This window comes from Siphateles boraxobius, unplaced genomic scaffold (assembly GCF_051911475.1).
Source record: "Siphateles boraxobius isolate OS27281-9 unplaced genomic scaffold, OSU_SipBor_1 32, whole genome shotgun sequence".
NCBI lineage: Eukaryota > Metazoa > Chordata > Actinopteri > Cypriniformes > Leuciscidae > Siphateles > Siphateles boraxobius.
The window spans coordinates 2,164,314-2,177,559 of NW_027508942.1; the positions used below are offsets into that span (position 1 = coordinate 2,164,314).

Sequence of the window (13,246 nt, forward strand, 5' to 3'; positions counted from 1 at the left end):
ATAAATTTGTATTTTATTTCTATTAATAAACTAGTGTTGTGTCTGCAAAGATGAAATTGATGATCACCATCTCCGTAGTGAACGCGCCTATAGAGAGAGTAGCCTATTTCTTTTCGTTTATAATTGTTTCGTTTAAAGACATTTCAAGCTTTCTTTATAGATATATTTCTGATACTAATGTATACTGAGTTTCGGTTAATTTGTGATGAGATGCGCTCCAGTTCACGTGCAATGCAAGGGACCGCGCCCGCGCCTCCATGTCATCACTCATGATTATATTGTCTGCAATTTGCTTATTATTTATTATTTTATTGGTTGATGAAAAAAATATTAAAATTAAGATGCAATTCATACAAAACGAAATTCACTTTAAAGAAAGGCTTTCTACAAAACAAAACTTAATTAAGTGGCCAAAATCATGTCTGAGCATTTCTCCCGATATATTGCGCATCCTATCTTAGCCTATGTTCACTTTTCATAATAAACATAGATGGGTAAAAAATAACATTATTATTTTTTTAACAAATATAAAACTAAATGCACTTAGTTAATGGCTACAACACGTAGCCTAATAGTAGGCCTGAATATTGTTATTACTTTACTATTAGCCTAAATGTGTTACTAAATGATGTGAATGTATTTTTAACATCGTTGTATTTAAGGACTGTATTTGTGTGTTATTTTTAAATTATTTGTTTTATGTGGTGGACAATATTGGAACGTGACATTGGAAATATTTATTTTATTTTTACTATTTAATTTATTTTACTATTTATTTGTTTGGCTTTTATTTATTTCATGCAGTTGCACTTATTTAATTTATATTAATTTATAGTATGAGTCCCTGATTATATGTTGCATGTTCTCTTGTTGTTTTTGTTGTTGTTTTTTTAGACAAAAAATGGATGGATTTATAGCGTTTTGAAAAAAAATACAATTAACTTTGAATTTATCATCAACAATATTCTTGTTTGATTTAATAATAATTTTTCATGATGGTGATGATCTCGATCTCCAGAGAAGTGTCTCCTCTTTGCCGTCTTCCGTGTGTCCATGGCGTAAAATGAGGGTGTGGGGGAAGCGGATACTTGAATATATAGGGCCGTGTTATTCTAATGACGATCGTTTTCAGCCGCGGCATTTATCAAGGGCAGGTATTGCGTACACCTGGATTTCAGAGGTACGCACAGCTTCATAAATCAGGCGGTGAGAGGAGTGTAAGCATAATCTTACACCAACATATACGCCCGTTTCTACGCAAGAATGATAAATGAGGGCCAATGTGACGTGTTACGCGCGCTCCCGAGAGCCTCTCTTCCGTTCAATGACACATGAAATTAATTGTTTATACAATGTTCAGGATATGACGAAAGAGCCATTCTGTGATGGCTCAATGGTTCAAAGATAAGGGATTTAGATTAATTCAAACTATTGTCCCACATATAGCCAGATATATATATATACACAAATAGGCCAATAGGCCACTTTATAATCAAACTATTATAACAGTGTAATTTTAATTACCTCATCTGTCGACATGCCAGTGAATTGTAGAGCTGGTCGTGCAAACATGTCCACATCGCAATGATTAGCTGCTGTTTTCTCACCGCTGTCATGTTTGTTGTGTGACTGTTTGTGTTATTGAGGAAAACACGCAACACATATTAGCATATTCATCTAAACATCGCTCTCAGCAGCGTACACGGTGGCTATTGCTGCAAAGGTATTTCCAACTTTTTTTTAACTATTAAGCAAAGAACGAAAAAGAACTTCGCCATGAGGATAACGGGCCTTGAATCACGGTCTCTTGCGTTACGCGAGCACGAGCAATAAGTAGTCAAGGTGGGTTAAATGTTTTCTGAATATAGCCCTTTTAAAGGGATAGCTTACCCAAAAATGAAAATTCTGTCATTAATTACTTAAAACTAATTAAATTTAATTGAGCGGTTTAGTCCCAATTTTCTGAAGAGTCTTGAAAACTTTATGAACAGATTTCATTTAGGCTTTTAAGCTTCAGGAGCTCAACCGAACCTGCTTGACACACGAGAACAAACCTCATTGGTTCTTGGTTTACAGTAACAATGATTTACAGTAAATTTACAGTAACAATGTTTTATTTGTACAAAAAAATTACTTTGTTTTGAGGAACTAACATTTAAGATTTTTTTTAAACAAAAAAAAAATCAGTAAAAAGTGTAGGCCTACATCTTCAATCATTATACCAAATTTAATGTAATTTCTAGTAAACTCAGATACAAAATTAATGGAAACTTAATGTTAATCATATAGCCTACATGCCATGCACGTTATGTTACACGCTGTCTTTTGTGTGTTAATGCCCATTTGTTTGGATATTTGTCGCCCCCCTCTGTTCATAGCGAGAACACCAATGCCAGGATCAAGAGCTTTACGAACAACACAACTTCCAGCAGCTGCAAGACCTATTGATTGTCACACAATTTCCATCAGTGGCATGGTGGCCTGTTTTAATTTTATTTGTGAATGAGTGGAGGCACATACTGTAACAGAGGAGGTTCAACTAACAAAAAATGTCTGTTACATGTGGAGTGGATGTGGTCCGTTCACCCAAGCCAGGTTCACTGATGCTCTGTTAAGACTGGCTCAACACTGGTTTCTGGTAAAGCTCAGCATCGGAACTCTTTTAAAGCTGAAAACACCATCATTTAGAACCTCTGTTTAGAACCTTTGGCTTTCAGATGTGTTCCAAGTCTGGTCGCTTCCCCCCTCATGCAGGTCTCCTGAACCCTGTGACCTTTTTTGGGGAGTTTTTTGGTGGTGGATTAGTCACTGCTTCAAGTCTTTTGAACTGTTAAATGACTGGATGTAAATGAGAACCTTCTCTTTATAGCATCAAACCTAAAGTTGGCTGATGTGATTATATCTGACCAGTTGTTCTCATTTCTCAAATTGAACTGGTGGTTTACTTAAGTGAAGTGCATAATCTGAGCATTTTCCTAAACTGGATTGATATAAAAAATATGATCTAACATGACTGAATTGGCCTGAGTAACCTACATTATATTACTCTACAAAAGTTTTTTTCAGGGGGACAGATTATATATAAATAGCTTTTTAGAGTATAACTGTCATGTTTGCACTGCTTCTGAATTAGTCTGCCTGTCGACATGTATGAGTTTATATATGTATATATATATATGGGCACTTTTGGCCCTTTGATATCCAAGAGAACGATGACCATGGACAAAAAAAAAATCCTGTAAAATTATATATATAAAAAATAATTATTAAATTTATGGTTTTGGACCATGTGCTTTGGAGATTACCCAGACTCCTTTTTTCCCCATCGATTTACCACTTTATAGAATTAAGCAGGGATAAATGCATTTCTTAAATGCATAATTTAAAGTACAGAAAGTTAGTAAAAAAATAACTTTAATAATGTCAAAATAACTGGTTCAAAAGTTTGGGGTCTGCAATTTTGAAGGAAACTAATAATTTTATTTAGCAATGATGCATTAAATTGATCAAATGTGACAGTAAAAGATTTTACATTAACATTCTATTTCAAATAAATACTTTTCCTTTGACCAAATCATCCTGAAACAAGTATCATGGTTTCTACAAATGTATTAGACCCTAACTGTTTTCAACATTGATAATAATAAAGTTTCTCTAGCACCATGTCAGCATATTTGAATGATTATGGATAAAGGATCATGTGACAATGAAGACTGGAGTAATGATGCTGAAAATTCAGCTTTGCATCATACATTTTAAAATATATTCAAATAGAGAACCATTATATGAAATTGTAATAATATTGCACAATACTATTATTTTTACTGTATTTTTGATTAAATAAATGCAGACTTGGTGAGCATTCTTTCTAAAACATAAAAAAAGTTTTTACAGACACCAAAAAGTGTACATGCAGCAATTCATTAAAATATTAATCATTTATTGCTTTTAGTGTCTATTTTAAATATAATATATTACTTGTTGTCTTTTAATGTGTTGTTATTGGCAAGCGAGTGTCTCTCCTGTGTATACAGAGTCAGTGGTTCCATTTTGCTTCACATCCGTTTGGTTGAGGGGAAAAAATCCAGAGTTAGAGTAATTTTGTTTATTCAGGCTCTAAGAAAGATGTCTTCACATTTTATGGCAGTTGTGTTACAAATAACACTATAATTCATCTCTTAACTTTCTGTGAAAGTAGCAAAGGGAATCAGCTTTTATTGCAATTAACATCAGAAACTGTATTTAAGCCGTTTTAAAAAAATACACTAATAGAAAATCAAGTTCATGTTGCTGGTGGTTATTTATCTCAAGTTTAAATAAAAAATACAGAGATGATATACATGCATGGCGGGTGGCTTCTGGAGCCAGAAAGATAAGTCACTTTTTTTTCCTTCTAGTTTTGAAGTAAAGGGTTTGTAGCAAATGTTGACATGATGTTACATTTAGTTAATGATTTAAGCAGAACACTATACCATGCTGCCATTAAGTTTGGTCCACTCAAAAATGTCCTGCTCACACACAATGTCTGAATTGATGAGCAAGTAGCGATCTCCCACGCAGAAGTGTTTCTGACAGGCAGCGCATTTGAAGCATTCCAGGTGATAGACTTTGTCACGGACACGCATGGTCATTTCAAAGGCCCGGATCCTCTTTTCACAGGAAGCACAGAGCCCGTCCTGACCAAACAGCCTGCAGAGAAGAAAACATACTTATTCACACACTTGAAAGGTAATAGGTAGTCACATACCAACTATTCATGTTAAATTAAAGTGAAACTGTTTGTGTATAACAGGGCCTGAACAGGGCGAGGGATTGTTTTGCATTCATAAAGAGATCATAAAATTCTTCCATGTTATTATGTTTCCCTATATGGAAGTCAATGTACTTAAGTCATCAACTGTTTGGTTACCCATATTCTTCAAAATATCTTATTTTGTGTAGAAGAAACTCATCTGGGTTTGTAACATCTTGAGGGTGAGTAAATGACAAAATTTTAATTTTGTACCCCTTTAAGTACGTACGCTTAAAGAACTTATGCTTCACAAGAACATTCATTTTATCCAGGGAATACAGACACATGCCTGTAATTCATGTTTATTTATTTACTTATTACATGTAAAATATGATTTGCAATAATGATCTTTCAGTCGCCATAACATAACTGTTTTTTTATGGAATACCGCATTGTTATAAAGTGCACATCACTATTGTTTTAAAATGAATGTGCCTGCCCTCATAATCTTTAATCAAAATAACTTCCCCTCCTTACAACATCTCTTCTCTGATGACGTGTTTACTGGCGTGAGGGCGGGGCAACCCGTCACACACATGAAATCAACCAATAGCAAACCACAACCATCCAATTAATTCCCGTCCTACATTGTTTCTAGTTTTTGAAGCCTGATACATGTCACAATAGAAAAGAAAACATCGCAACTTCCGTTTCATGCCGACTTCAAATGCTCATTGCACGTCTTACCTGAGATAGTCTCTCCTACACAGCTTCCTGCCAAGTTTGTAGTAAAGCCTGCGGCCCACCTCCCCTAAGCGGCAGCCGCAGAGGTCACAGCTCAGGCAGTCTTCGTGCCAGTACTGCTCGATGGCCTTGAGGAAGAACCGGTCCCCGATGCTTTGCTGACAGCCGCCACAGGTCAACAGCGACGGCGGCATCTGAAGCACCTCATCCACGGGTTCCCTGTGGATCAAACATGCGATGCTCTATTATGAACACCAGATGTCACTAGTGTGTAGACTACTTTTTTTTTAAAACACTATAAAAACATACCGGTTAGTATGCTATAGGTGTGTCCCATATAGTTAAAAATGGCAAGCAGATGCTCTACTTTTTTATTTTAGATGTACCTACATTTGTTTTATAAATAACCGTTTGCCAAAGCTGTAACCACTGACACGTGATCCCGAGGGAGAAAAGTGTTTAGTGCAGCAGGCAAATGTGGTGCTTTGGGTCACTGCACATTTAAATTAGCCCATATTCCCATGGTTAACATTTGTGACTAAATGTTTGAAATGAATTCCGGATGCATTTTATAGAGAATTATTATGCATAAGCAAAAGTACACACGGTTTTGATTTAATGTGAACATTTTCTAGTCACATGACCAGAGGCGTTTGAGGATGTATGCGTGAAAGCTTTATTGAAGGAAGCAAGTAAAACACTTCATGATACAGATATGAGTGCCACATTTAGTAGCCTATGATATTGAAAGGATATAAATGTAGGCCTGTTAAGATTTAAATCATTAAAATACACAAAAACTTTCTGCATTTTACATTTTCAAGAAACATCACTTATGATTTAAGCGGTTTTCCTAACGGGGACCAAAAAAATATCCCCACAAGGACAAGGATTTTTGAATATTGCCATCTTTTTTGTGACATTTTGTCCCCATAATGTAGGGTTTACTAGGCCACACACACAAAATTGAGCTGTGTCTATTTACAGTCCGCATAAAAAAATAGTGTAAGTCAGGGTAAGATGAGCCACCCACCTTAATTTTTTTTCTCTTAACCATGGATAACAAGATCTCATCTCAGCACTTTTGATGAATGACTACACTAATTATTATTTTTTTCTTCATTTCATCTGAATATTTGTGAGAATGTGAGATTTAGTATACTGAATCAATTTTGAGGTTAATTGATCTAATTTTGTATCTCTGGAAAATAGTGATCTATGAAACCATTTTGTTGAATATCAACGTTGTGTGTCTATTTGTTAATGAGGGATTCGTGTACACATTAATCTTTTTAGATTTGTGGAGTAAAAGTATTTTTTTATTTTGAAGTAAAAAAATATAATATTTTACCCTTGGGGTAAGACGAGCCACCCAGATCTGTCACTGAAGGCCCAGAGTGGCGTGTTGTTAGTGTCATTATTTTTAAATGTAATAATAAACGGGTTATTATTAAGTATTTCCATGATGAACCATGTACATTTCAGACATGCTTTCATTAAAATCTATAGTTTACTTGAGGGAAATCATTCAATTTCTATTTATAGTGTTGCTATTATGACATCTTCAATTAAAATATGGGTAATTAAATATGTAAATATTCACATGCCTATAAAAGTCACAAAATAATTTTACCTTTCAGATGAATATCTTATAGGCCTACTGAGTTTATGCTTTGACACTGGTTAAATAAACTGCCAAAATTAAATAGTTATTTATAGTTTATTTATTTTATTATAATTAGAATAGTTAATGTATTTTACATTGATTTATAGCCTATATATACGAATTATATCATAAGTAATTACATTCTATAAAAGTTTAGCCAGGGGGCTTATCTTACCCCAGGGCATCTTTGAATAATTTTACAATTTGTTCTATAACAACTAGCAAATGTGTCTATTTATTTCCTATAATAACACATTGGCTGATGCATCATCATCCTGCACATGCTAAACTTATATCTAAATATGTTACAGGTTAAAAAATATTGTTCTTAAGGGGGGCATCTTCCCCCACTTTACCCTAATAGTGCGCTAATTTTAGTTGTCGTGTTGTTTATATATCATACAATCAAACTAATTAATTATATATATATATATATCAAAAATATGGAAACCTATACACAATAAGATTAATTTCTTACTTACTCATTCGCATCCAGTGTTTTCCGTTCAATTGTAGATGCCATATTAAATATGGTTCAGGAATAATTCAGTTCATTTAATATATGCGCGCTTTCCACTTAACTATGTCCCACACTCGCAGTCTGCGGTGCTAAATGGCCATCAACGTCCAGCTGGATGAACGCTTCAGAGATGCACCTGCTTGCTGCCTTCTGAGTGCACTAAAGACCAACAGCTAGCCTATAGCACACATTATGTATACGTGCACCCAATCTAGCTTCTTCTGCTGTATACATCAGATTCCTGTCTCCAAGCATTCACTCCTCATGCTGTATGTTGTTATAGAATAATACGTGGTCACAAGCAGACGCGTTGTTTAATTCATCCAGTGCAACTGCACTGCGTGATAAATATCGTGTTTAGGTCAAGCGTGTCTCCTCTACTGTGCAACTGTCCCATAAGACTGCTGTCTGTCGCTGGTCCCGTTATTGTAGTGGAGCAGGTATTTTTAAATGGCCCTGCCCCCTCAGTTTCTGCTTTCTTTTCCGACTTCCTGCTCACGACGGCTCGACAATGAGAGGAAATAGCGCTCCATCATGCGCTACAGTCAATTATAAACCCGACGCCTCGTGACTGGAGGGGTCACGAGCTCAAACAGCCAGACTCCTAGTCCTCGTCAAATATAGGCTAGCCTACCTGTGATCTAAACAATAAAGAGATTTGGGGACAGCTCAGCTGGAAACACATCGCCATGTAATTAACATTAGAGCGATAATGTTGACCAAATGACAAGGACACAGCTGGAACATAATTACCTGTAATAGAGGGAGTCCGGGGCTAGTTGTCACAATATTGCATGTCAATAATTAAATGTAGATGTAAACTATGTTGGTTTAAAAGATCAGAACTCTAATTCAATGTAATTATTTTCTCCAAGCTATTATACTAATACAATAATTAGCACGCATTCAAGCTTGAGACAAGTTATGCATGTTATATATTTATTTAAAAGACAAAAACGTGTTTTTACGTGCACGTTTTCTATTTATTTGTTTCATGATTGTTTAAATATGTTTACAATTGTATTTTTTTTTTATTTAGCTGAAAAGCGTATTAAAAATAACTATTGCACTTTATTTTACAGTACATGCACTTATGTATAGTGTTACCTAGTACTGGGTAATATAATGGGTTAAAGTTAGGTTTAGAAGTATGTTCAGGGTTAGTACCTATATACCCAGTTATTGTATTTACTAAGTATGTGGGCTACATGGGAAACAGGACTGTAAAATAAAGTGCTACCAATAATTTAGCAAATCTTTAAAATATTTTTTTCCAGGCAAGATATAACCTACGAGCCAATACAATAATTGACTTTCATTACACGTCATAATCGTATGTAAACACATTCATCTGTAATTGCCATGAAGCTAACAGAGCAAATGAAGCGTTTACTGATGTATCTCAGGCTCAGGCTCATCTCTGCTGGATGTCGTTGGGGTAAACTCTTCTTATCTCCTGGCAGAGCTGCTCGGGCAGTGTCAGCGGCATTACTGGGCCACGAGATAAAACACCCCGCTCAACACTGTTGGGACACTGAATGGGTCCCAGACAACATCAGTGATTAGTAGCAGCAGCTCAGCCAAAAGATGTGCCAGTTTATCCCCGAAGAGAGGTCAGTGATCGCCCTTCAGCTATGATATACCCTTCTGACTTACAACTCAAGCAAACTTCATTTCATCTTTGTAACAATGTTGCGAGAGACAATGCTTATTTGAGTGTCCAAAATCTTTTCTTTCTTTTTTCATTAGTTTTTGTTCATTAGCCAACACATTTTAAGTTCAATGGAAACATTTTTTTGTACATATATGTTCCAAAAATGTTTTTTCTTTTCACAGTGAAAAACTATTTTAGGTTCCCCAAAGTTTCAATGATCAGTTCTTAAAAACGCATTTTTCATATTATTCTGAACAACATTTAAAAGTCTAAGAAATCATTTTCCACCATAAAGAAACTTATATTCTGCGCTGCATGGATCCATAATCTTATTTTAAGATTGTGCACACACACACACACACACACACACACACACACACACACACACACACACACACACACACACACACACACACACACACACACACACACACACACACACACACACACACACACACACACACACAGACAGCCTATATATATATATATATATATATATATATATATAAAAAAATTTTTTTTTTTTATTATTTTTTTTACTTATAGTTATATACAATTTTTAGGGAAACAGATTACCCAAGAATGCAGATGTTGAAACATTTACTAAAACGACAGTTTTCGGGTTTTTTAATAACTGTTAAACATTGTGTGTAAGGCGTCCACAGTTTCCTGTGGATTGGACACAGCAAACCCAGAGGATGTACAGGAAATGAGCACAGATGAACCATGGCAGGGGTGGCGTGAGCCATGACTCGTTTCACTTGATCACCCTGCTGGACTCTGATTGGTTGGATAACTCCAGATGGCCCCCTTGATAGAGGAAGGGGTTTTGATACAGCGCCTCGGAAACCACTGACTGTCAGCTCATCTACTTGGCAGGAAAAGCTTTCTTAACTCAGGGTAGGTTTCCTTCAAAAATGGTTAGGGATGAAGTGAACATCAACATGGCTAATGGCATCTTGTAGATAGCTATTTTCTAAAAATGATGCATGTCATGCATGCAATATTTCCTCTGTGCAAAGAGAACCATGAAAATCTCAGAGCCACAGCTAAATATGCTAAAATAAAGTGAGACTATGACTGAAATAAATTTAAAATGAGTTCAAATGTTTTATGCTACCTTCAATTAAAAAAAACAATTACAATTAAACATTCATTTTATTTATTTAAATGTTTGTTTTTCCATATGAATATAAACAATTGCATGTCCCAAATGTTATGTTTTATAGCACAAAAATCAAACTGTTTTGCTTTTACTGACATCAAAATACCATAACATTTCAAATGTGAAATGGAGGGGAAAATAGTAGAAAATATTTACTGTGAATGTGGTGGGATGAATGGATATTTTCTATTTTGCCATCTTGCACTGACAGTGTTACATTCAACTCATAATTACTACAAACAGGTTTATATTTTATGGTTTATTCCTTTTAAATATCGGGTTTATTACAAGGTACACTAAGGGAAACTCCAGTCAATTAAAAGTTTGAGTATGCATTTCCAACAGTTGTGCAGTATTGAAATGATGTAGCATAATAGATAAATTACTATTTACACTTTAAGCTGTAACCACATATTTAAGTTTGGGAGTAAATTGGCAATCGACCATAGAAATGTCATACTGATTAAGATTAGCAATCTGAATATTAGGGGACATTAACCCCCTAGTGGCCTCCCATTGTCTATGGTGGTATTTTGAGCCTGGATTTATTTAAAGTTTTATTTAAAAGACTGCCTTTTGGCATACTGAGAAGAAAACAATCAAAATAAAAATGTGTGTTTTTTTTTAAATGAATATCAACCACTTTTTATAGCATAAAATCAAATGTGATTTGATTTGTCCCTGTAACATTCAACCCAGAATTAAAGCCAAGAGTTGGTTGTTGCACAAGACGTTTTGAAAAAGATATTTCATCATGGATTATTAATTTTTCATGGAAATATCTGCTTTTATTACAAATAATTAACACTGATGGGTTACCAGAATTCACTTAGTCATCTATTAAAATGTTGACACAAATTCCAAACCTACAGTGACAGTGTTGAAATAAGCTATAGTGTTAGTATTGATAACTTGATGATAATTTGCAAGGGAACCAGCAACAGAATCTTCATAATGATTAACCAGAACTGAGAATATTAGAGATCAGCCTCCTAGAGTCCTACTTTGTGCCTGCAAGAGTTGACTGATTTATTAAGTCCAGCCCTAATAGGAAATGCCATTGAACTGACTGATTCTTGCCATGTTACTCAATAACAAAACTCATATATGTGTTTGCATGCTCTGTTTTAATTAGGGTCCAGGCTGCCTTTGGAATTCTGGGAATATGAACCATCACAGGCTGAGTAATCACTTACGGCGTATTTCCTGTAAGGATAGAGCCTGGATGTGTTGTTGACTCTCTGATAGCGTATATTCTGGAACAGCAATAGCTAGGCTACTGCTTCCTGTCCAATCTCAGCTTATATTGTTGGCTTGTTTTTGAGAATCTTGTGTGTGAACACTCTTATTTGGACATTGCTGTGACTAGAAGACAGTGATTAGTTCAACTTAGGATGATCAGTGATCAAAGGAGATGCCCATGTGTCATTGAAAGAGGCATTAAAGGACTTTAAATGTTTAAGTTGAGGACTGCTGCTGCTGTTACTAAACACAACAGAGAGCGGAAATGAGTCACTCGTTGAAAGGGAGCTTCATTCTCCCATGAGATCTTCTTCTAATCAGTATTATTCCTGAAAGAAAACACCCTTTCAATAGAACAGCTTTATCAAAGAGCAGAGCAACCATGTTAACTGCTTCCTGTATTTGCCAAACAAAACCTCATGGCACTGCATTCACATTGTTTTACTTTACGACACTGAGTTTTACAGAAATAAACCGAAGCTTGCTTACAAATTATTAAATAAATTGCACTGGAAAAAGGCAGATGAAAACATACATAGTTCTGCAATATGAATTTCTTGTAAAGAATGGGAAACTTGTAACCTTCTTTTAAGGAATAAAAATGCTTCAAAAGCTTGAAAATATATTTTGCATGAATCAATAGCCTTATTATGCAATTACATATGCTTAACCCAATACAAATAAATGAGAAAATTTGAATGATTACATATTAATGCCCTTATTCATCTTTCTTAAATCATTTATTGCATTTACCTCCTGATTTTATTTTTGCATGTTTGGTTTTCCTGTTTAGATGGTGGCTGAAAAGAAATTTCGTGTTCGAGTGACTGCATTTACCTGAATATATCTGGTGCCATCTGCTGACCGATAGTTTGATTTACAATAAATAAACGTGTTCTAATGATTTAACAGAATTTGTTTTGGTCGTTTAAAGAGATAGTTAGTTAAAAAAACGGAAATTCTGTCATAATTTAGCTACTCATCCTCAAGTTGTTCCAAACCTCTATGATTTTATTTCTTCTGCTGAACACAAAAGGAGATATTTAAAAAAATGTCGGTAACCAAACAGTTACTGATCCCCATTGACTTCCATAGTATTTTCCCCATTCTATGGAAGTCAATGGGGTCCATCAACTGTCTGGTTAAAATCATTCTTCTAAAAATCTTCTTTTGGGTTCTGCAGAGAAAGAAATTCACACAGGATTGGAACAACTTCAGGGTGAGTAAATGAAGACAGAATTTTAATTTTTGAATATCCCTTTAAATGTGTTCTTCTAATGATGTAACGTAGAATTTGTTTTGGTTATTTTAAGAGACCAGTAACAGAGTAAAGAGTTGTTGAAGCCAAGGGGTGATGATTTAACATGTTAGAAATACTTGTTATTTATCAGCGAAATAAAATAAAACACAACCACAATAAAATACAACTATTTAAAATTTTTAACAATCTGTTTTATTCTCCTTTACACGTTTTTTTTTATAAAGTCATCCAGTTCGTTTTCACACGCTTTCAGTGACAAAAC

At 34.9% G+C, this 13,246-nt stretch overlaps 1 protein-coding gene and 1 long non-coding RNA gene across 2 annotated transcripts; one reads left to right on the forward strand and one right to left on the reverse strand.

The window, feature by feature from the left end:
- Positions 1–4,090: 4,090 nt before the first annotated feature.
- Positions 4,091–8,188, reverse strand: lmo2 (LIM domain only 2 (rhombotin-like 1)). The gene is made up of 3 exons (XM_077194496.1): positions 7,625–8,188; positions 5,480–5,695; positions 4,091–4,689 (listed from the first exon to the last, which is right to left on the reverse strand). The coding sequence occupies exons 1-3, from the start codon at positions 7,663–7,665 to the stop codon at positions 4,467–4,469; spliced, it is 480 nt and encodes a 159-aa protein (XP_077050611.1). The 5' UTR covers positions 7,666–8,188; the 3' UTR covers positions 4,091–4,466.
- Positions 8,189–9,133: 945 nt separating this feature from the next.
- On the forward strand, positions 9,134–12,233 carry LOC143700946 (uncharacterized). The gene is made up of 3 exons (XR_013189686.1): positions 9,134–9,275; positions 9,972–10,216; positions 11,617–12,233. It is a non-coding gene; the product is annotated as an uncharacterized LOC143700946 (long non-coding RNA).
- Positions 12,234–13,246: the final 1,013 nt, after the last annotated feature.